This window comes from Gadus chalcogrammus, chromosome 8, assembly GCF_026213295.1.
Source record: "Gadus chalcogrammus isolate NIFS_2021 chromosome 8, NIFS_Gcha_1.0, whole genome shotgun sequence".
NCBI lineage: Eukaryota > Metazoa > Chordata > Actinopteri > Gadiformes > Gadidae > Gadus > Gadus chalcogrammus.
In genome coordinates, this window is record NC_079419.1 from 5,828,312 (window position 1) to 5,851,361 (window position 23,050).

The window sequence follows — 23,050 nt, forward strand, 5'->3', positions numbered from 1 at the left end:
CTTGTCAGTGGAATTCACCTATAATGAAAGGGCCATACTCAAATTCATACTTCTGCACACTGAGAATGGGGAGAAGTTTTCAACTTCCACTGCAAATCTAATACAACCTTTTGCAAATTAACTGTGAGTGACTCAGCATCCTACACAATGAAGTTAACAAGTCCAGTACAGTAATTAGAGACCACATTTATGTTTGCTTGTCTGTTTACAAGGCTACAACAATTTAGGTTTAGCCCATTGCCAGTCTTCCTGAAAACAGAAAATAAATACTGAATGATAATGCCAGCATTGCATAGAAAAACCAGAGTTGAATCCCAGCCTTCCCCCCCCCCCCCATCCCCCCCCCCCATCCCCAAGCACGTTAGACAAGAGGGGAGTCGACAGCCCGCATTAAGAGTCTGTTTATTTCATACCGTAATAAAAAAAATGACTCCCGCGCTCCATCCTTTCGATATATTATAATACAGATGCAGAATTGAAAGTTTATTATTTTAAACAGCCTAGTAATATACAAGAAATAGATAACTACTTGGAAACTTTCAAAGCATGTCCTTAAAACAGGACATGTCGCGGGGCCCCGCCCCTCCGGTCCTGTACTGAGGTGCCCGGCGCAGGGGGGCGGGGCTTCAGCTGTACGGGACGAGGGAGGGGGTGAAATGGGGGAGGGGGGGGTTCAATAAATAAACAAAACTGAATGGATAGAATGGGTTTAAGCACACCGATCGACCCCTCCCCCTCCCTACGGGGCGACGCTCCATCCGCACGTCCGCAGTAGGGAACTAAACCTCGACAAAGACAAATCAGAACTTCTCCATGAATATTTAGTTGGGTTGGGTTGGGTTGGGCGCCGTGAGGGGTGGGGCTGGGCAGGTGGGGGGGGGGGGTGGGGCTGGGCAGGTGGGGGGGGGGGGGGTGGGGCTGGGCAGGTGGGGGGGGGGGGGGGGGGGGGGGCGTCAACAGCAGACGGAAGAAATCCCAACTCCCTCGTTCTTCGGAGTTCATTTGTGGAGTCTTGTTAGCGTGGATCTTCTAGTTTGAATCTTGGGTCCTTTAGGGCACTTCCTGTGACCCCCCCCTCCCTGTCTGAGAACGCTGGTTTGGGAAACGCGCGGGGGGAGGAGGCGGCAGAAAATGGTTGGAGTACTTTGCGGGTGGGGGGGGTTGTAAAACGGTTTGCTGCTCAAAACACAAACAGTCCGTGGGGTCGGTTGGCAGCAGGACGTTACTCGTCCACAGTCTCAATCTCGCCCATGTTCAGTCTCTCTGACGCAGCGTTCACGGAGAAACCTGCGGCGGGGACACAAGAAGACGAGGATGGTGAAGTTAATGCTTGCCAGTTAGACTGGGTAGCCCCGCCCATTCTGCCAGCGATTGGAGTTCGCCCAGCACAAGGGTCTGGAGAAGAGCAATACATTTCTTTCTGCTTCCGATACGTTTTTGCGGGAGCCAATCAGCCAATTTTCCCCTTGGCGCGCTATTGGCTGGTTTAACACAATGACGACAGGGAAGTGACTGCAAGCAGAAAAATCGCGTACAGAGTCAGTTGAAATGGGCCCGTTGATCACGTCTCTTGTGCTGAAGAAAATGACAGCAGCTTCCCCAGACCAAACTCAATCTATGATTGAGTTTGGTCTGGCAATAGCCAGACCACTTCTCAGTGCTACCACTCTGGGCACCACGGATTGTGTTTGTAGACATAGCTCCTGTTGTCTTCATTCTTACTTTAAAAACATACCCTCTAATCTAAAAATTGACATTTCATCCATTTTAATCTCCTACGTGACAAAACTCAGTTCAAAATGGATAAAACAGAATATCTCTATTTGGTCAAGATTCGCGAGTCGATAAAGGATGTGGAAACAAGTGTCAAAGCCACAGGGACAGGGTTGTACAATAAAAATCACATCTAGACGCTTGTCAAGAAACAAAGCCTCAGCGGAAGGATGTGTGGTTAAGACGTAAGACCCTGGTCTTCAACCCCAACTAAAAAAAAGCGGGTTTCAAGTTGAAATACCAAGGCAACAGCGTCGTGCCGAGCCTGCTTTCATGTTGCTACGAGTCTTGCAGCTTGCAAGTTACGATTCTTAACCTGATTGGAACGGTGGTCATGTGGTCACCACGTCTCAAAAACCCCTCTTCCTGGAGACGATGGAGAACATGACTTGTCTACCTGAAACCTCTTTGGGAAACAGCCCCTACGTGTAAACAGGCATGACACCTGTGCAATAAATAAATTATTTGCATTTTGTGTATGTTTTTAAGGGGAATTGTCAATAGTTCACAGTTACAAAGTGGTTTTTTTCAGAGAGAACTTCTGAATAAATGCATCATGTTTTCAAACTCAAAATAATTGTTTGAATAATCGCGATTATGATTTTTCCGATAATCTAGCAACCCTGGCTGTGAGTGCTTGTGCCCCATCGTGTGAAGGAGTATCTGAATCCATCTAGAATCAGGATGCTTCCGTTGTGTAACCTGCGCCACACAAACATTATCTCAAACCAATCTCAAAGCATTGGTTATCACTTTGCAATGCTACACTGCGATTCCATTTCAGAGTTGCACAGCGCAGTGCTGCAAAGTGATCACTTTGAAGCACTGCGCTCCTTCGCGTCAGTGAGGGCCAACACATTCGAGGCCCCTCAGTGGGTTGGCGGCCCCAGCCCAGGTGTGCGCTACGGGGGCCGAGGCCCCCGGGGGAGGGCCGTCTAAGGGGGGGGGCTCACCTAGGAGGCTGGGGTCGGCACGGACCATCTTCTGCTTTTTCTTCTTCTTCCCTGAGGTGACGGTCTCGAAGCGCGGCTGGTGGGCACCGGTGTGGTTGGACTGGTACGACGGGGAGGAGTCCGTCCCGCCCCACAGAGACTCCACCTGCTGGGGAACCAGAGCCAGGGTGAGCGGACCGACACGCATACTGGTGTCCTGACTTATGCCGGTGGTGGGCGGTCTAACAGTGTGTTTCAGAGCGCCAAAGTGAGACAAATACATTGTGGACGATTAAAAGAAGAACGACAACATCCCTTCATGGATTAGTCTCTCGAAGAAAAAATAATCGAATTAACTAAAAACCAAATTACAATGAACATGTTTAATCCATGTCAGAACAGAAAGGTTACATTCATTCCTTCCTATTCATTTTGTCTCAACGACGCTGAAACATCTGTATTGACTCCCAATGCATCGCACCAACGTCATAAACACAACTAACCTACCCTAGCAACTTTAGTTAGTAAGAAAGTAAAATAAAAAAACAAATATGTATATCAATCAAATGGTCACCTTCTTCTGCGACTCCTTGGCCTCGCGGGCCTGCTGCTGCTTGAGTGCCTGCTGCTGGTTCTGTGCTGCCTGCTTCTGCTGGTTCTGGGCCGGCTGCGGCTGTTGCTGCTGTGCTTGATTGCTGTTCTGTTTGGCACGGCGCTCCAGGAACTGCCTGGCAAACTCCTTGGCCTCGGGGGTGTCGCCCAGGTAGGCCCGCACGTAGTCGTGCACCTCGTACGTGGAGTCTACCTCCTTCAGGAAGGACGCGAACGTGGGGACTGGCGGAGGGAGAGGAGGGGAGAGGTTAGCTGGGGTGTTGTTTCGGACAAAGCTAGGGTCACACCGCGCACAAGGTTCCTCTTACACTTTAACTTAGCCCGGCACGCTCACTTTTCTACTGAAGCCATCAGAAGAAAATATTTGAACTAGACCGTTAAAAAAAAGAAAAATGAAAAAGAAAAAAATAAAGTTTTTTTTTTACATTTTTTAAGTTTTGCTCTGATCCAACACTTCGAAAATATCAGACCTTAAAATGAAACAGCTACCACTGTAGCTTCGACTTAAGCCACTAGAGGCTGCTGCTGGCAGAACACACAAAAAGGCAAGTTTAACAGTAGAGGCAATTCCGCACACAACTCTCAAAACACAACCGCCATTTTGAAGTTCCTTCGCCGAGCAGGGCACACGTTACGAAAACATCAACGCTCTCAAGTGAAACAACCCGGGTCGGGACGTATTCCCCGCCCCCGCCTCCCCCCCCCGCACCGTGCGCTCACCGTCGAGGTTGTTGGCCGTGTTGAGCGTGTGCAGGCTCTGCTCGCACCACTGCGTGAAGCCGTCCTGCTGGCTCTTGTTGACCGTCTGGAACAGCTTCAGGAGCTTCTCCTCCTCCTCCGCCGCCTTCTTGCTGGCCCGGCTGCTGCTCACAGAGTTGCTGTGTGGGGGGAAGAAGAAGGGCCACGCGGGACGAGAACCTTTGGTGAATGAACCTTTTCATGTGGTCATTTTTTGTACCGAGGGTTTAGTCAAATAAGGGAAATGAGAAACGTCTAATTGCAGAAGTAGATCAATATTTTAGGGCTCGTGATTATGGTTCCGGTTTTGTTTTCCCAATTACTTCCTGATGTGGACGGGGGACACACACACACACACACACACACACACACACACACACACACACACACACACACACACACACACACACACACACACACACACACACACACACACACACACACACACACACACACACACACACACACACACACACACACACACACAGTACCTGAGGTTGGCGTTGCTCTTGTTGTTCTTGGGAGTGTTGCCCTTCTTGGACTGCTGCTGGGTCTGGGGGGGCGTCGGCTGCGGCTGCTGCTGCTGGGGGGGCAGCGGCTGTGGCGGGGGAGGCTGGGGAAGCTGGGGGGCGTGCTGGACCTCCTTCACCGCCTCGTCCCAGAAGCCCATGTTGGCGTTCTGGGCGTCGCCCCAGATGCTGCTGGGGTCGGAGCCCCAGTTGGCGCCGGAGCCCGGGCTGACGGCGCCCCACACGGAGGAGCTCAGCGAGGGCTGTGGGGAGGGGGGGGGGGGGGGAGACACCCAGCGGTCAGCTCAACCCGAGGGACGATACCACACCGTAGCAGAAGAACATGTTTCAAGAACCAAGAAAAAAAAAGAAAAAAAAACATGCCCACAGAACGTTTCCTTCCACTTTCACAAAATTTTACAGAACGCATTCGGTAACGTTCCGTTTGATCAGAAACGACTCTATTGGGAACAGATGATCTGACACAGCGCATTACAAACGGCTGTACTTTATCCATTAGGGCTTTCAGCGTTCCATAAACAAATCCCAAAGGACTCGGAGTGAGGGAGCGGCTCCACCGGGACAAAGCCGGGCTAGGAGCAGCGAGCAGGGGGGGGGGGGGGGGGGGGTAGAGGGGCGACAAGCGGCGTGGCGGCGGCGTGTGGGGGTGCACGTACAGCTCTGTTCTGGGCCCGGCTGGTCTGCGTGATGGTGGGGTGAGACTGCGGCTGGTGGTCCTTGCGCTGCTTCATCTGCTGCGCCTCCTCCCGCTGGATCTCCAGCAGGGACTTGGTGCCGGTGGGCGGCTTGGACACACTGCCCCAGCTGGAGGCCTTGGCCGTGGGCTGCTGCGCCTGCTGCAGGGCCTGCTGCTGCTGGAGCTTCTGGAGCTCCTGCTGCTGGCGCCGTTGCTGGAGGGGGAGGAGGGAGAGGGAAGGGATCAAGCTCTGGTTGGAGGGGGTCGGGGGATGCTTCTGCAGGTCGTTACATTTACATTTAGGGCATTTAGCAGACGCTTTTATCCAAAGCGACTTGCGTACATTTGTCATATGGAGTGCAACAATATATCGCTGTCGGTACAGAAAGGATGTTCATAGAACCAAGTGCAAGTACAACAATCGCTAGGCTAACCAATTCCTCGTGTTACAGCAATGATAGCAGTTACTGCAGTTGCTACACAGTTAAGTACTATAATACAATACAATACAGTGTACAATGGTGGCCAGAAGCTATGCAGAGTCGAGGTGGACTCTGAACAGGGGAAAACTCAATGGATGCGATTCGATCGAAGGATCAGGAAAAAAAAAACTGGCTAGCTAACAGTTTGTTGACCCCGGACTTGAGGAGGCTGCGATGGAGGCTGAGGCCTAAAGGAGTAATAAACTGTTTAGTGAGTAGGTGAACGACACAGCTCAGAGGAAGTCCATTCGGAGCTCCCTACACTCAAATGTGCACCATCATCTCGCGGGGGTGTTTCTTTTCGCGTCACGCATCGCAATCGTACTCCGGGGCGAATCCACCGCGTCACGCCTGATAGTACTGTGATTCAGCGGCACAAATTAGGTGACCGCCAAACGACGAGGAGTAAAGCGGCATTACTCATAACCCATCTCCCGGCGAGATGGAGAAACAATGGTTGGTTAGATGGTGTCGGGGTACAAACCTCCTCCCTGGACAGCTTCTCGCGCTCCTCCTCCAGCTTCTGGATCTCCGAGAGCGACTGGGCGCTCTGGCTCTGGCTGACGGCCGGGCTGGCGGTGGACTGCTGACCCCACTTTGAGGAGGAGGGAAGCTGGGGAAGGGACGCAGCACAGTGTGAGTGGGATGGGCGCGAGCGGCACACAGCGTTTCTCTCACACTCTCTGCTCTTTTATCGAGGCAGATGGAGCTCGGGGGAATCTCTTCCGAGACACGTCATCTTTTCTTAAACTTCATTCGACAAAGTTACACATTTACCCCGAGGGCGTTTAGCAGACGCTTTTCATACAAAGTGACTTAAAATAAGTACATTTGACAGAAGAAAGAGAAACAACCATGTATTGCTGTCGGTACATTACGGATGTTCATAGAACCAAATGCCAAGCACTGACAATCGCTAGGTTAATCCCTTTTACAACAAAGATAGCTAGGATAAGATGTTACACAATGCCGAGCACTATCCATCAAGTGCAAGGACGTACACCATACAATAAGTGTGCACATCGACGCCTAATATGGGCAGGCGTTTTCAGTTACACTTGAAGGTGGGAGGGTCCACAACACAAGCCCAGAGGACTGGACCGTGGGCTTGGGGGTGGGGGGGGGGCTCACCTTCATATGAGCCAGCTGCTGCTGTTGCTGCTGCTGTTGCAGCCGCCGCAGCGCCTCCTGCTGCTGCTGCCGCTGCCTCAGCAGCTCCTGCTGCTTCAGGGCCTCCTGCTGCTTCAGCGCCTCCTGCTGCCTCTGTGACTCCTGCTGCTGCTGCTGCTTCAGGGCCTCCTGCTGCCGCTGCGCCTCCTGCTCCCTCTTCTTCAGCTCCTCCTGCTGCTGCTGCTGCTGCAGCCGCACCAGGCCGGCCGCCGCCTCCGCCTCCGCCTCGGCGCGCTTCTCCTCCTCGTGACGGAGCAGGGCCTCCAGCTCCTCCCGTTTCCGCTTCTCCTCCTCCTGGGTCGGGTGGAGAAGATTTAAAAAAAAAAGGCATCAGTTTTTGGCGGACAGCCCCTTGCGATGATTCAGACACATGTCGTTAAGAGGGTGATTGGGGCTAGGGGGGGGGGGGGGTATATTCAGGCCCAGAACCTAGTGGTCGGGAGGCCAAGAACCCAGGCGCCAAGCTATTCGGACCCCTTACATCAGGGGTCCTCAACCTTTTAATTACTGAAGCCCTGTATGCATATTTGAAATGTTTGAGGTCCGGTATGTGGGGGGAGGGTGCCCCGACCTTCCAGTAGGAGGCGCTAAAGCCGCGACCAGGACACTGTTAAAAGACCGTATCCAAATAACGGATGCGGTACTGCCCCGGTGAGACACCACTGGTGCCGAGGGACCAGAGCCCGGGCAGAGCTCTCCGGCGCTCACCTGTTTGCGGAGGAGCTCGTCCCGCTGCTTCCGCTCCTCGTCCTCCCGTCGCCGCTCCTCCCCCCTACGCAGAGCCTCCTCCTGGGCCTGCCGCTCCTCCTCCTCCCGTCTGTGCTGGGCCTCCTCCCGCTGCCTCCGTAGCGCCTCCTCCTGGAGGACCACACACTGCGCGGGTTAACTCTCGGCCCCAGCATTCCCTCAACAGACGCCTTCGTCGGAAAGCGCCGTAGGACGGGGTCGTACGTTCACACCGCGCAGGCGCCAGCGGGGGCGTGCCTTGCTCAGGGACACCTCAACACACGCGCTCTGAGGGGCCCGGGATTCGAACCATCAACCTCCCGGTTACAAGTGACATCCGCTCTACCTCCTGCGGTGGAGTCAACCCCGACCCCGGGTCGGTCACTGTTAGTGCTGCGCCATGAAGCGTCAGTCTAGCCTAGCCGCGCTACAAGCTACAGGGGGGAGGAAGCGGGCTGCGGTCTCACCTGTTTGTGTCGAACCCGCTCCTCTTCCTCCAGGCGGCTGCGCTCCGCCTGCTGGCAGGCCCGCATGGCCTCCTCCAGCCTCTTCCTGTCCTCCTCCTCGCGTTTGGCCCTGAGCTCCGCCTCGCGCCGCTCAAGCTCCGACTGACCGGGGGAGAAGAAGACGGGTGTCGGCATGTCTTTATAGCGTGGCTAACCATTAGGATAGAGTTCTGCATGTTAATAACAACAATAACCACAACACTGCGTTTTTCGTGACGACAAGGTGTTTGATTGAATGAAATAGCCTTATATTAACAACAGATACAAATATTAAAAAAAGACTTCTAGAGAAGAGCCATAGAGGAACACGGGAACACACACAGCACTTACCTTTGCAGCCTTGGCCTTCTCTATCTGCTGCATCTGTTCGATGGTGGGCGCCTGAGCCATGGAGTCGATTGGCAAGTCCCATACACTGCTGCCGTCCCACGCTGCATGGGCAACAAGGAGGGTTTGATACATCAGATGGTCACCGCATCCGCTAACACTTCAATCCTGTGCCTACGACCGAGCGGAGCGAGCTTCAATAAAACCGATACGATCTCGCAGAGTCCCCTCACGTTTCCCAGGCCCCAGAGATGACATGGTGACTCACAGCACGGTACATTCTGTTGGAGGCTGGGTGTGCACGAGGCCTGAGACGAGGGGCTCTGCATCTCCCAAACGGAGCCCGGTAACGTGTCCGGTACCGACACCGGTATCGACATAGACCGGGTGACAGGAGGTAGGAGGCTTTCAGACGCTCTGGGCAAACAAAACAACAACAATAAAACCAAATCAGTAACAGACAGCTGCAACAAAAAAAACACAAGCAAGCATTGCCAGTGAGTAAAAGACTGCAACACACGCCGTTACATGTGTGCCTGCGTGTATGCAGTGCAGTTTATCTCACCTTAACTTGAGGGCCTGGTATTGTTGTAGCAGGACGTTGATCTGCTGCTGCTGTTGCTGCTGCTGCTGAATAGGGGCCGAGCTGAGGGCTGCAGCCTTCTGCTGGGCAAGAGCCTGGGCATACTGCTGCCTGGAGGGGCACAGCAACAGGGGACCGTCAAGGAACACCACGTCTAAAGCCCAACGACTTGACAGCGGAATAGGGGGTTCCCCTTGGCAAGCAAACGGATCACGGTGGACCAAGGCCATGAAGGGATGACGACGTTCACTGCGTCTACATTGCAAAGATTTGGCTGGCACATTACCAAGAGCGAAGCCAAATCAATTGTGTTCTTCTAAACTGTCAAATGGAAATATTGTCGAGCTATGCCAAATGACAGGCAACGCTTAACCACCATGAATATTACAATTGTACTTTACAGGTAGTGTGATGATTAGGGATAATGAGTCAGCGGTTGAATAGGTACCTGATGATGTACTGATACTGTAGCTGTTGCAGTTGATAGAGGTTGAGCGCTGTGAGCTCCTGGTGTCTCTTTAACCTCTCCTGGTCACCGTCCGCCTGCTACGCAAAAGCACAAACAAAACTGAGTTAACAAGCTGTACAAAAGTTCACTGGTGATGGATTTTACCCCGGTCAAGAGATGCTGACTGCTGATATTATTACTTTGTGCAGTGCAGACAAAAAAGCTTACACCACCAATATACCTTTAATACTTCCTTCTAGTTTGACCTCAACATTTCCCGTATACTTTTGAAACAGCTAATCCCTCGACAGAAACCAACTTGAATGCCTAGTCCGAACCACAGAGAAATGGTTCCAACAGCTCCAGAACACCCAAAGTGTAACCTATGTGTAATTTACCTAGCGCTTTACGCCCACTAGTGGCCATTGTTAGTACTGCAGCGAAGCTGGCTAACGTATCCACACCGCAAAAAAAAAAAGGTAAAGATTGGCTCATTATGAGACAGGCAGACGATGGACGAGCTACGGCGCGGTGCGGCAGGGCCAGTCACCTGCAGAGGTGGTGGAGCGGCGCCCGAGGCGAAGGGCACCCGGCCCCACATCTTCATGATCTCCCCCAGGGGCTGGAAGACGTCGTCACAGCCCCTCTTCACCAGCAGGCTCATGGTGAAGTAGCCCGCCTGGAACCACTCCGTCATCTCGTGGTTACTGAACGGACCTGGGGGAGACGGATGGACGGATGGCAGGGGGGGGGGGGGCGGGAGAGAGAGAGAGAGAGAGAGAGGAACGAGGTTACACATACGGATCGAATGCTGTGCACCGCGTTAGAAGTACAAATTATCCATGGCTGATATTGCATGGTACAAAAACAAAGCAGGTACTATTCATTTATTGAGCCTGAACTGTTTTGATCTTGGATCCAGCCGTCTTACGGTTATAGCCAAACTTTGAACAAAGTGCTGATTTGAATCCTTTCCAGACACTTTCCTAAGAAGGTGTTCTCCAGACAGGCTGTTTTAGCTTGCATCCCAGCAGGGAAAAGTTTACAAGCGGATGTCAAGTTTGCGTTCAACGCAAGACGATTACGCGCCAACAGATCGCAGCCTTCAGCAACATGATTGGTTGAAACAGACATGAAACAAAATAAAGTGACAGGTCCCGTCCACCCAGATTGGCCCCTTCGTTTCAGAGACTGGTCCCACAAACCAACCATCAAACCATTTAACCTCTAATCATCATGGGATTACGGTACCGTGGCACCAATATGGTTCAGTCCCATCATTTGCTCCCTGGCCCCCGGCCTTGGTGATGTCTCACCTTGCATCTCCCCCTGGGGGTCCTTGTAGAACCACTTTAGGGCGGCCTCGTGGGTGAGGGGGAAGCCGGGGTGCTTGGCCTTCTCCTTAGCGGCACGCCTCTCGTCCTCCACGACTCCTTCCTGTAGATAGGCCACCATTTTTTCAGCCTCCTGGATGATGACAAATTGTGAGCAGGTCATTAAAAACATTCAACTTCTGCCTCGCACAACGTGTGGTAGAAAGAACGCACGGCAGACGATTCGATTTGAATAGAATAGGCTGTTCGTGGCTAAAAGGTTTCTGGAAGTTATGTTGTGGCTGTGTGGCAGCTTTCTCAGTGGAAATACGACCCAGCTAAAGTTCCAGTGAAGGCACATGATTTAGTAGCCTACTTTAATGATCATGAAACTAAAACCGTGGTTTGTACATTGGGCAAAGTTCAGATGAAATCAGAGCACACCGTTATAGCTTGCTAACGCTGTTCAAGAGCATGCAAGAGCATAAAAAGGTTGTTTGCACATTGGGCAGAGTTTCACTTAAATCAGAGCACGCTGTTATAGCTTGATAGCGCTGGTTAAGAGCATGCAAAGAAAAAATAATGTTATGGATGACCAATCGCCAGAACAAAACAAAAAAGGAAGATATGTTAAAAAAAATGTTAAACAAAACCCTTGATGCCTTTTTGAGGACGAGCTGCATGCATACCCAGGCCCTAAGACAACATCTTTAATTATCTATTAATGGTTTCTTTATTTTCAAGACATTACAGAGTCTATAATAGTTATTTATTCAGAGCAGCTATTGTTCAGCTATTGTAACTGAAGAAAGTGAGCATATTATGAGAAAAACAAAAACAATGTCTTGTTCTTAATTTAGTATATTTTCTTATAAAAGAACCGATAAGAGTACCATTAAACGACTGGATCGATAACCAGTAAAGTTAAGATAAGTAGCATTGTTAAAATCCTAACTGCGTTCACACCAAACGCGACAAGATCCCATACTAAGTGAACGTAGAGACGCGTATCGGGCGAATGTTTCGCGAGAGAAAACCAGTGACAAGTTTTGATTTGCCACGCCACACTATCGCCGTGCACAGGCGAGCGTGTTCACGAGGATTTGTGGCACGACAAATTCGCTCGGGTTGAAATATTTAAACTTTGACGGATTATAATTTGTGGCGCGACAAAACTTCGGCGACAACGCAAACGGGCGACAAGTGTCGCGTTTGATGGGAACGCACAGTAACGATGCCCATCCATACTGCAATCACAGATTGCCAGTCAGCTCACCTGCTCGAAGTGTTTGAGTCCCTCGTCTTCGTCGACGACGTGAGGCACGATGATGGGCCGGCCGATGGCCGCCATCATGCTGGCGAAGGGAAGGGGGTTGGCCATCGCCATGGGAACCTCCATGGGCTTGGGGTGCCTCCGCTGGACAGAGGGCGAGGGGATGGAGACGTCCGCTACAAAGCACAGGTCGGGGGTAACGGTTATTTATTTGGTAGGGAAGTGTGACACGACCACGACAAAAGACGAAAGTCAAACAGCGGGGGTGAAGGGAACCCAAACCCACCTGCGAGGGTGGTGGCGATGTGGGACATGGGCCGGGGGTCTAGCATGCTGTTGGACAGGGGGACATGCAGGGGGGCTTTGCTGGGCTCCTGTCGCGGGCCCGGAGGAGATCGCCTCTCGCCAGCCAGCCGTGCCGCACCCCTCTCCGTCTCCTCGGCCCGGACCGGCTGGCTGAGGGAAGGCCCCTGGGGCCGAGGGGCCACGGGAGCGGGAACCGGAGGCTCCTCCGCCAGCCTGGCCCGCTCTGAAAGGAAAGTCACAGCCGGGAGAAGAAAAGTTGTGCTTGGTTAGAGGGCAGTTGAGTGGCAGGCGGGGGGGGGGGGGGGGGGGGGGGAGAGAGCACTACAAAATGAGAGTTTGAGGAAAGTTACAGAACAATGTGTGAGGCAGAAAATGCATTGCCAAATAGGATTTGAATGCCTCCAGGGAAAGGCTTAAAAACAAATACACAAAAATGACTTCACTACAGAACCAATCTTCAACAATTGCCTCTTGATCGAAGAGGTTGGCCTGTTGTTAGTCACTTCTAAAAAGGTTATAACCGGGGGTAGAGACCAATGGATCTGACCTTCTTTCCTGTCCCCCTCTCTTTTGGCCCCGTTTTGTGTTTCTTTGGTCTCCGGCGGCTGACTGTCCTCTTCCTCCAGACCCTCGTCACACTCCTCAAGGGGCCTGAAGTCCAGCTCCGCTTCCTCCAGGATGGGCTCCTTGGAGGCTTTCTGACAACACAAGCAGACCGGAAGTAAAGCTTCTGAACCAAGAAGGCAAAGACCCAAGTAAAGCCTCTGTGAAACCATGGATACGAATACGATCCAACGTTTATATTAAATACCTAATCTGTTCAAAGCAAGCGATTTCAAAGTTTCGTCAAGAGACGGCGATGGTTATATGAAGCCTGTGTGAGCATTTTCCCCCCCCAAGCGTCAATAACTAAAACTAATGACACCAGCTTTGAAAGCATGTGGTAACGCTTGGCATGTAACAGGCTCACAGGAGTTAGTTTAAAATGCGACCAGTGACAGGAAAACTTGAAACCGCCGTTTCATTTACTAATCCCCCTCCCGTCCACTCAGAATTCCAGCAGGCATGGGTCGGGCCAATGACAACCGTTTATATAATATGGGGCGGGTTTAAAGCTGATGACAGAGCAGAGAAGCACCCAATGGGAGAACCGGGTTAGCTTTTACATAAACAACCATGGTCCCTGCTCTATCCAATAGGGTCCAGAAGCATTTTTGTACATTTTGTCTGTTCCCGTTGACAACACCCCTCTTCTCAAATGAACAGAGATTCCGGAAAGGGTTTGAAAGTGATGTTATGTTTGAATACCAAGCAAATTTAGGATCGTCCCAAATATTCAAATATTTAGGTAAAGTCCTTGATATTTACATGTGCTGTGGCAGCAAATCAAAAACAGAAGTGAGGATTAGGGGATATCGTTTTCTTTTAGTTTTTTTAACTGCCAAGTGTTAATCAGTCCAAAAACATATTGCCTGTTTCTTCTTTAAGGTTACTATCTGATCTTGGCCATGATCTCATCCAGAACATGGCGCCGGGGTCGACTCCTCGACACCCTGACGCGTGGGACCGGGTTAGGGTTAGAGTCAAGCGTACCCGAGTCCCCACCTTGAGTGAGAGGAAGGCCCCCGACGAGTCGAAGGTGCCCGTCTCCTCCTCGGCGTCCTCTAGGCACCACTCGGGCAGGCTGTCCCTCTCATCCTCCAGGCTCCCGCTGCCCGACCGCGGCCGGCGGTAGCCGCGCTCGTCCTCCCTGGCGTCGAACGGGAAGCGGCGCCGCGGCTGTTGCGGAGGGGCCTGCTGCTGCTGATCCGGGTGTTCCCGCCACGCGGCCGCCCTCGCGATGTCTGGGGAGGAGGTCATGCCAAAAAGTCACGCGACGGTTCAAACAATGGCTACCTGAAAGGACTTAACCGGAATGCAAACATAACAAGCTAGTTCTCATGTTTTAAACACGAGTCACTCTAATTCCTCGAACTCCCATTCCCCTTCAGTTTCTCTTTGCGGTCGCTCCCTCAACGTGTGCGACGTTAACACTAGTGCCAAGATCAGGTTTTCATAGAGATCAATCATTAAGAACCAACTATCCCATTGGACAATCCCAATCAATGTTATTTACTGGGATCAATACCATGCATACTTGTGCTGTAGGGACCATCCTCACAAGGGCTGGGTAAAAGAATCGATTTAATTTAAATTTTGCCATATCGATTCATCGGGCATGAGATCGATTTTATTTATTTCTTTAGTTTTGTTACCATTATTATTATTTTTGCACTTTAATAAACTGCCTTAATGCAATATGCAGCGATGGAATATTGTAGTTCAAGTACACTTTCTCTTGTGATTCCTTTCTAATTTCAAAATTGCACTGTTGAGACTTGACAGTTTTGTTTACAGCTTAAGGACAAACTGTCAAATTTATAAGTTTGCACTTAAAGCCCGTTGTTTAAGATCAAGAGAAAAAATAAAGTACTGTTTTATTTCTTAACATAGTTGAGCCCTTTTCATTATTTAAGAGCAGATTGAATCGAATCGTGATTAATCGATTCAGAACCTTCGATTTAGGAAATTGGCCAAGATACCCACCCAGCCCTTATCCTCACCATTCTGATCATCGCGAGAGCACCGCCAGTTCTCACTCTCCGAGCGCGTGAAGTCGTGCTTCCTTGGCAGGACGGGGCCCACCTCCTCGTAGTTTGCACGGACTGCAGGGGACACAGATGAGACGTTAGAACCTGGGCGTGGCATCTCTCTGGGCCTGGTCGGCTGTGTAGTCCAACGCATGTGAAGCTTGAAAAGGGTTCCAGTTTCTATTTGAGCTACCCTTGAATTCGAGAACTTTCTTACTACAAGGGAAATGTCTGTAAGGCCACACTTACTATGATTCATTGGAAAATGCGCTGGAGGGGCTTCTGCAAAGTCAACAAGTGAAAAACAAATACTTTCATTGTTATATATCCTGCTAATAAAACATAATAGAAATATGGTGCAACACTAAGTATACTGGTTATTCAAACAAAGTAAAAACCAACCTGGGTCTTTCCTTCCTGGCTTTTCAAACCTTCGGTCTCCCCTAAAATGGAAAATAAAAATTTATTTAAAAAAAAGGAGTTTTAGGAGGAGGTGAACTTCATTCATACCAGAGAAAATGACCATCAACGAAAGATAGAATACAAATAAAGCAACTATACATATTTCTTATAGCACCAACAAATTCTCAAGAAAAAGTTATGAAGGAACCCCGCAGGAATCCAAGACTTGCCTCTCTTCCCAGCTCTGGGAACGGTGCATCTCCCGCACACCCCGGCCGAAGCCTCCCTCCACGTCGTCAAAACTTCTTTGGTAAAAGCCTCCATCGCCCCGACCCCGACCTGACAACCAAGCCCCACGTTGAACAACTCACACAAGGACTCTACTCACTACAAGATTCTAATCGCATATGGACGTTCACAGTCCAACATTAGTTCATTAATGCTTATAAATTGTGTTGTTCCAACTCCAATATCAGGTCAACGGCACGCTAACGCATGGCGTAATGCGGTTTGTCCATGAGGCACCCCAACAGGAGCTCACCTCTACCCCTCGAGGTGCTCCGACCCCTTGGTGCTCCTACTATCGGACCCCCTCCTCTCCCCGTCAGCCGGAGGACAGCCGAACTGTTTACAGACATGGAAAAATTTCTCTGCATAGGAAAAAAGAGAGAAAGCCGGGCGTGTCAGTGCGTACTTTAGCCACGTCGTTAACACGTGTTTACAATGTGACAGTGGAGAACCTCCTGCTGAAGGACTTCCCTAAACAAAAAACATTTTACCTGTTCTTCCTCCGTAAAGGACACGAGGGCCAGTGGGGGTAAAGGTTCCTCTTGTAAGATAGGCAAAAGCTCCTTATCATGTAGTTCTATAGGGATCTAGAAGGCAAAACAACAAAAATGACATTGGTGCACTAAACCTTTTGAATGCACACACGTTTCTCTAGTTCAACTCCTATTCCTCACCTCTTTATCCTTTACATAAAGTGCTAACATTTCTTCTCTCCCGTAGCGGTAGTCTGCGAGTTTATACTTTGGCAATGCAGGCGAGAGGGGTGGGGAGGATGCAAGGATATTGCTGTTCCCACCGCCTCCACTGCCACCACCACCACCTCCGGACAGGGCACGGAGCCTGTGGAGAGGAAGGAGACGTCATATCCAGAACACAAGCAAGGTAGTAGGGAGGGACACGCCATGGTGAAGGCCTTCTGTGAGCTAACCGTTTATGAAACCGAATGTGTAAAACATTTGTGAGCACCAGTTTTACTTGTATTAATCATTTTAGGTTTAGTTTATGTATTATAGCAAAATAAGAAATCCAAACAATAACAAAACATTTATCCAAATCTTGAAATGGTCACTTACCATTCTGGTCCAAAGTTAAGTGTCTGGGTTTCAGCCATTCTTCCCTTAAGTTCTAAAAACATGAAAGAAAAAATACATATAATCAATGTTTACATATATACATTAATTCTCACTGCACATGACATTCTAAAACCCCTGCTTACCTAGCGCAGTTTTATAGTTTTAGTGAACTTTCAAAAAACCTAGAGAGAATATCTATACAGAAAACCTATACTTCTTAATTTAATTTCAAATGTTATTGAATGGTGATTGAATGACAAAAAAAAGGAATTAGAATATTTTAGATATGGTTACAGCTAACTCCATAAGATCCCTGCCCTCTTCAATACAAAGATACAAATGCAATCCTCCGATGCTATTTTTGGATGCTTCCTACTCAAAGAGGAGGTTTTGCCGGAGACACCTGTAATTGACCACACCGGTTCCTACTAGTGTGTACTTCAGAGTAATACGTAAAAAAACGAAGCCTTAGTATTTGACGACCGAAAGATTCGGATTTGGGTAACTTACTTTAGTGTAGCTCACAATGTATTATTCGTACCGTCACAACGATGCAAAAGGCAAAGCCGATTGTACAGGCTGTCTACTTGTCACAAACAAAGGGCGACGGAAACATTCCTCGACACTGTTTTTGCGTGAGCGTACGTCCTGACCGTCAAGTCGGAGAGCCACGTGTAGCTCACCAATACACCCCACAGGTCATCCCACTGACTCGGTCAAAAAGCACATTCTCTCTCTGAAATCCAAACTTCCACTTTGGTCTAACCAAACAAAACATTCACACCAAACTATTAGATAACTGCATACTTTCGGGTGTCAGGATCAACACTGACGACTGCGACGTCCACTTTCCTTTACTGTGCCAAATAAGGAAATACTTGCGCCAGCTTTATTTATGTTCTAGAGACAAAACGTCGGCCACTAAAGGTCAAGTCGGAACTGGCTATTCAGAAACACTAAGATAATGTCAGCTTAATGTGGGGCTACGAAGCAGACTTAGTTACTACATAAAACGCATGTCATACATTATGCCAAGAATAGCTACCTTAGCGTTAGCCCTTTGGATAACGTTGATATACTGGAAATATAACGGATGAAAGGCTATCAACAGGACAATATTAGATAACCTGTATTCCCTAACGTTACTCCAACGCAGTAATTAATGCATTGAGATTTAATATACAGATCAGCATAGCTGGTACTCGCAGTAAACCAGTTACATAGTCTTAGGTAGCATGCAGTAACGTTACAACAATTGAATGTCAACCCACTTGGCATTAGTTCACGACAAAAGGTGATTTATCACCATTAATAGTGGTCGAGCCAAGAGGTTGTGAGGGTATTAAATGAACGGAACGATTTGATTTAAGTTACTTTGCAGCATGCTTGCGATCCAGTACTCAGTGTGCTAGTCGAGGCAGGCTAGGCTAAAGGTTAGCTCCAATCTAGGAAAACGAGCAAGAAATGCGACGCTGAGCCCACCTAAACACCGTATGTCGTTAAACACACAACGAAGTGTAAAGATTTGGGTGATTATAGAAATGCTATGCCGGGATTAAAAATGCATATCACGATGACATGATGTAATCCTCCACCTCGGCACTTGTAGTCAACGAGTTACCATAACTTGCTAAAGTGTTAGCCTTCTACATGCGGCCTTCGGCCAGCCGAAGTCCGCACCCCACTTCCTGGCCACCCCACCCCGCACGCCGCTCAACGCAACGCGGCCTCGGAGAAACTCGAGGCCGGTGCTTGAAGGCCAGGTTAAGCATAGTGTTATAACAACATTCGTAAACGTCCCGGATTCGTAAAGTAGTGGCTGTGCAGTAATATAGTTTACTTTATTGTACAGATAAACTCCGCACGGGCAACGGTTAGTATAATTAACTTCCACTATCTTACCTCTGCTTGTTCTGACAGCACAGGGTTTGTATTCAAGCTGTGTGGCTCTCTCTCGGTTTTCCACAAGATGGCTGAGTCTAGGTCACATGACACATAAAGCCCGTATGCCATGGAAAGATTTGCTGACTGCTACCTTTCGCACGGTGTTGAAAAACGTAATTAGGCGAGTGCTGCATGCAGCGCTCAACTATTGTTCTTCTTAGGTGTTATTAGACGAGTGCTGCATGCAGCGCTCAACTATTGTTCTTCATACCTTTTATTCTTTCTTTCTTTCTTTCTTTCTTTCTTTAATATTCTCTACAAACTTTGGGACCTATCTCCTTCCTCAACTTTTCACCTAGAGACTCCATTCAATTTTTTTAATATTCAGAATAGCTTGGAATCCAGCACTTCTTTTCAGATTTTTCAAATATTTTATAGGCTACTTTTTAAGATATTCTACTATTAGAATATTATTATTTTAACATTGGAGTCAATGGGAATACGGCAGAGCTGTCCTCTAGTACTTCAACTGTTTAAGACTTAACTAAATCAATTTTCAAACGTTTATCTTCGTTCAAACCATTTAACTAATCTACATACTTGTAATTTCAATAATATCGAAACGGAATTTCATTTAAACTTTATAAACTTTATTCAGAATAACAGTTTTAGTTCAATTGCGGCTTCATTTTCAGTTGGTCTCTGAAGTGATTTACGTTGACGCTGGAGCGCGAGGACGTTCAGCAGTGTTGTCAGATTGGGTGTTTTTTCCCGCTGGATGGGCTACCTTTGGAGGACGTTCAGGCAGTGTTGCCAGATAGGGCTGTTTTTCCCGCTCTATTGGGCTTCCTTTTATCACACACCGGCTCGCTAATCTCTTAAAGACACACACACACACACACACACACACACACACACACACACACACACACACACACACACACACACACACACACACACACACACACACACACACACACACACACACACACACACACACACACACACATTTTACTTTCATAATGTTCGCTCGGTGAATGTGAAGGATGTTTGGTTTGATAGTTATGACGAAGAGGGAACGCTCCGTTCACTTGCATGGACATGGACTCATCTAGCTGCGTTGGCGCGTTGACGCGTTGAACCACCACACAATGATCAAGCGTCAGGGCGCGCAGAAGAACCCTCGCGCCAGTTTCAAACACAACAACAACAATTTCGTCTTCGATTCAATCCGTGTATGGTTCGTTCTTTGAATATTCAGATTTAAAAACAAAATCAGAAAAAACAAAAAAGAACCATACACGGATTCACGTCCATTGTTTACTTCGGTGTTTTAAAAAAATGCCTTCGTTGGTCTTCCTGTTTATGAAGGTACGGATAACTCCGCCCCCTGCCCCCGGCGTAAAAGCGGTTCTAGTTCTAGCCCAGCTCTAAAGTGGGGCCAGAGTTGAACCGGTTTTTAGGGGCCGGAGCCGGTTCTTTGGCGGTGTGAAACCAAAGCCCTGGCCCTAGCTCCGAACTGGCCCGGAACCGGCCCCGATTTTGCGGCGGTGTGAAATAGTGCGCCAAGAATGACCACGATGACTTTTTACTACTGTGGATGTAGTCTCGCAAAGCCAGACCAAACTACAGCTACTACAACTGTGGATGTGACCATGTTTTAGATTAATAAAGAAACTCCAAAACTAGAGGTAGGCTTATATTTTTATTTGGGCAGAACTTTTGATGTTTGACTATCCAGCGGCTATCCCTTTTCTATCATTAATGTGAATAAAAAAAAAAAAAATCTGCTTTCATTATTAATCATATGAATTACTGTTATTCGTTCAAAGGCAAACTATTCTGTCAGTTTGCATTAAAAATGCAAAAATGGTGGGAGGAATTTTGCTACATCAAACTTATGGAATGATGTTAACACAATTTGAAATGTAAATCAACCTAAACGTCTTGCGTTGTTGACAATATGCATACATAATATTTAAGTAAGCAATTTATTCGTGCCTTTTTCGGTCGTTGTGCATGGCTCGTTGGTCTAGGGGTATGATTCTCGCTTAGGGTGCGAGAGGTCCCGGGTTCAAATCCCGGACGAGCCCATCTCTTTTTGTGGTCATTGGTTTATCTTCATCTTTGGAAAAAAGCACATTTTCCAAAAATAGGTGCCGGGGATGTGTTCTGTGTGTAGACTAGACTATGGATTACGTGTTTCCCATTGAATGAAGAACTAAAGAGTGGCGATAAGAATCATGCACGAAAAAAACGATTGTGGTTTTCGGAAAGAAATACCAATTGGGGCCAGTGCGGGTATCAGAATGTCGAGCTGGCCGTTATCAGCTTTATGAACTTATTTATACAGTCAATTCCCGGTAGTTGAGAAATGGACCTCGTGGCGCAACGGTAGCGCGTCTGACTCCAGATCAGAAGGTTGCGTGTTCAAATCACGTCGGGGTCAGAATTTTGTCAAATTTTGATGAGATTTGTAGATCCTATGCGTCGTCCAAGAAATGACATTCCATGAATTAAGACCAATATGACATTACTTATATTTGTAGGAAAGAGATGGTTAAGCTTGATTATAATGTTAGCTATGGTTCGTTTAGGTAAGAGGATAAGCAGGTTAAGGTTGGTTTTTATTGTGGTTAGAGATGGTCAAGTTAAGGTAAGAAATTATCAAGTTTAGGTATTGGGTTGAAAATTGTTATTTTAGCTGTTATTAGAGATGGTGTAACACTATTTTAGCAGCAGTGCAGCACACAGGGATTTTCTTTATAAAACAAATAGGCCTACTGGTGTTTGGTAAGCCCTGTGTAACATATTGTCTAAGAAATGGCTATTTACATCAATATCTATTAGCTTTCTCATAAGCCATGCAATAACTGATCTTTGTTTGTATTTATGTATTCTTTTTGTGACGAAAGTATTTTGGAGAAATCACAACAATGGTATTTTTGTCCGCGGAATATACCTATTTCCGAATTCTTTTTTCTATTTGTATTAGCTCTGCGTTATCTCGAAAGCGTTGGTGGTATAGTGGTGAGCATAGCTGCCTTCCAAGCAGTTGACCCGGGTTCGATTCCCGGCCAACGCATCACTTTTATGTATTTCTCCAGTACAAAATTATTGACCTCCCATTACGCAGTGTTTTACACCAGATAAATGATCTACTATGAACAAAATAAAAAACCCTAAGGAAGTACAGTTTATAAGGTTCATTCATATTTAGTGATATTATACAGTCACATTCTCATACCAAAATAAGAACTATTACCATTTCGAGCCACAAGAAGGCAATGTTTTTCAGATCTTTCCTTGCACTTACGTTGTGTAATATATATCTATTATATTTAAATATTTATTGAGTTTGATTCAGTCATTCAGTGTATTTACTATTGCTGTTCTGGAGCTTTTTGATCTGCGTTTTCATTTTTTGATGCCTCAACTATGTGTCTTTAAAAGGTTGAAGCAATTACAATTGTTAACCTAAAGGAAAGCAACATATTCATCGAAGCATAAAACAATACATGTATTCTAAGTTTTTAACACAAAGTTAAAATGCAGGAGTGACCTAGCAGCCTGTATCAAAATCAAAATGTTATACTATACTATCATAGGTACAATCTAATACATGGTCGTTCTGAATGGTGCAATTTCTTGTGACATACAAGCAACAAATAAGTAGACAAATTGAGGTCACAAAAAAGACCAAATATGGCTAGCCTAGCAACAAATATACATCATTGAAATCAAACTCTGACCAAAATCCAGCGAATGTTAATGAGAATACAGCATATGTATCCTGGTGGTTATAGATGAAGGGAGAGTATGAAGCATGAATGAAGAATACAAATATTCAATATCATAAATATATAGTGGAGGTGGACCGATCAATATGCAGTGTCAAAATAAGGGAATGTACATTGAATGTACAGGTGACACGATCAGCTGTTATATATTCATGTGATCAATATGATCAATTTGTCTTGCTAGTTTAGAAGCCTGTTTGTCCGGGAGAGACAACTGTCAGTGAGTCAGGTTGTCCCTGTTGAACGTAGGGACAACCTGACAACCGGTTTTAGGATTTTCTGTACTTGTCTCAGTCTCCGCTTGTGGAAAATTACTTCACAGAGGGTAGAGGTGATGGGATATCAACACCTGCTGTTCATGTTTGAATGGAAAAGTTTTTGCAGATAGCGAGCGAAACCAGCACACCCGCCGATATGTATTTGGAAAGATCCTCAAAGTTCACAAGTTGAAAAGGCAACCTGTCTACGGTCGCCTACTAACTTTATATGTTCCTCTACAACCAGGAGTTAACCCCGCGTATCTCCTCTGTTGCCATGGATATGCTATTCCTAGGCAACCACAGGCCTTTGTGGATGGC

General features: G+C 47.8%; 1 protein-coding gene and 3 non-coding genes across 10 annotated transcripts; 3 read left to right on the forward strand and 1 right to left on the reverse strand.

Annotated features, from left to right (window-relative positions):
- Nucleotides 1-941: 941 nt before the first annotated feature.
- Nucleotides 942-18,809, reverse strand: gigyf2 (GRB10 interacting GYF protein 2). Of its 7 annotated transcripts, XM_056596509.1 has the most exons (29): nucleotides 18,691-18,808; nucleotides 16,789-16,840; nucleotides 16,390-16,555; nucleotides 16,207-16,302; nucleotides 15,969-16,077; nucleotides 15,658-15,766; nucleotides 15,428-15,468; nucleotides 15,275-15,307; nucleotides 14,999-15,100; nucleotides 13,989-14,239; nucleotides 12,943-13,093; nucleotides 12,376-12,618; nucleotides 12,093-12,265; nucleotides 10,820-10,970; nucleotides 10,054-10,220; nucleotides 9,504-9,601; nucleotides 9,038-9,166; nucleotides 8,741-8,889; nucleotides 8,476-8,576; nucleotides 8,107-8,247; nucleotides 7,622-7,786; nucleotides 6,875-7,207; nucleotides 6,228-6,356; nucleotides 5,242-5,475; nucleotides 4,547-4,827; nucleotides 4,038-4,195; nucleotides 3,280-3,539; nucleotides 2,727-2,874; nucleotides 942-1,287 (listed from the first exon to the last, which is right to left on the reverse strand). In XM_056596509.1, the coding sequence occupies exons 2-29, from the start codon at nucleotides 16,824-16,826 to the stop codon at nucleotides 1,223-1,225; spliced, it is 4,221 nt and encodes a 1,406-aa protein (XP_056452484.1). In that variant the 5' UTR covers nucleotides 16,827-16,840; nucleotides 18,691-18,808; the 3' UTR covers nucleotides 942-1,222. The 7 variants fall into 7 exon arrangements, with proteins under 7 accessions (XP_056452484.1, XP_056452481.1, XP_056452485.1 ...); XM_056596506.1 differs by having other exon boundaries at nucleotides 2,727-2,871; nucleotides 16,789-18,809; XM_056596510.1 differs by having other exon boundaries at nucleotides 7,622-7,771; nucleotides 14,001-14,239; nucleotides 16,789-18,808.
- A 1,884-nt stretch (nucleotides 18,810-20,693) lies between these two features.
- On the forward strand, nucleotides 20,694-20,765 carry trnap-agg (transfer RNA proline (anticodon AGG)). Its single transcript has one exon. It is a non-coding gene; the product is annotated as a tRNA-Pro (tRNA).
- Nucleotides 20,766-21,049: 284 nt separating this feature from the next.
- trnaw-cca (transfer RNA tryptophan (anticodon CCA)) lies at nucleotides 21,050-21,121 on the forward strand. Its single transcript has one exon. It is a non-coding gene; the product is annotated as a tRNA-Trp (tRNA).
- Nucleotides 21,122-21,685: 564 nt separating this feature from the next.
- On the forward strand, nucleotides 21,686-21,757 carry trnag-ucc (transfer RNA glycine (anticodon UCC)). The gene has a single exon. It is a non-coding gene; the product is annotated as a tRNA-Gly (tRNA).
- The last annotated feature ends 1,293 nt before the right edge of the window (nucleotides 21,758-23,050 follow it).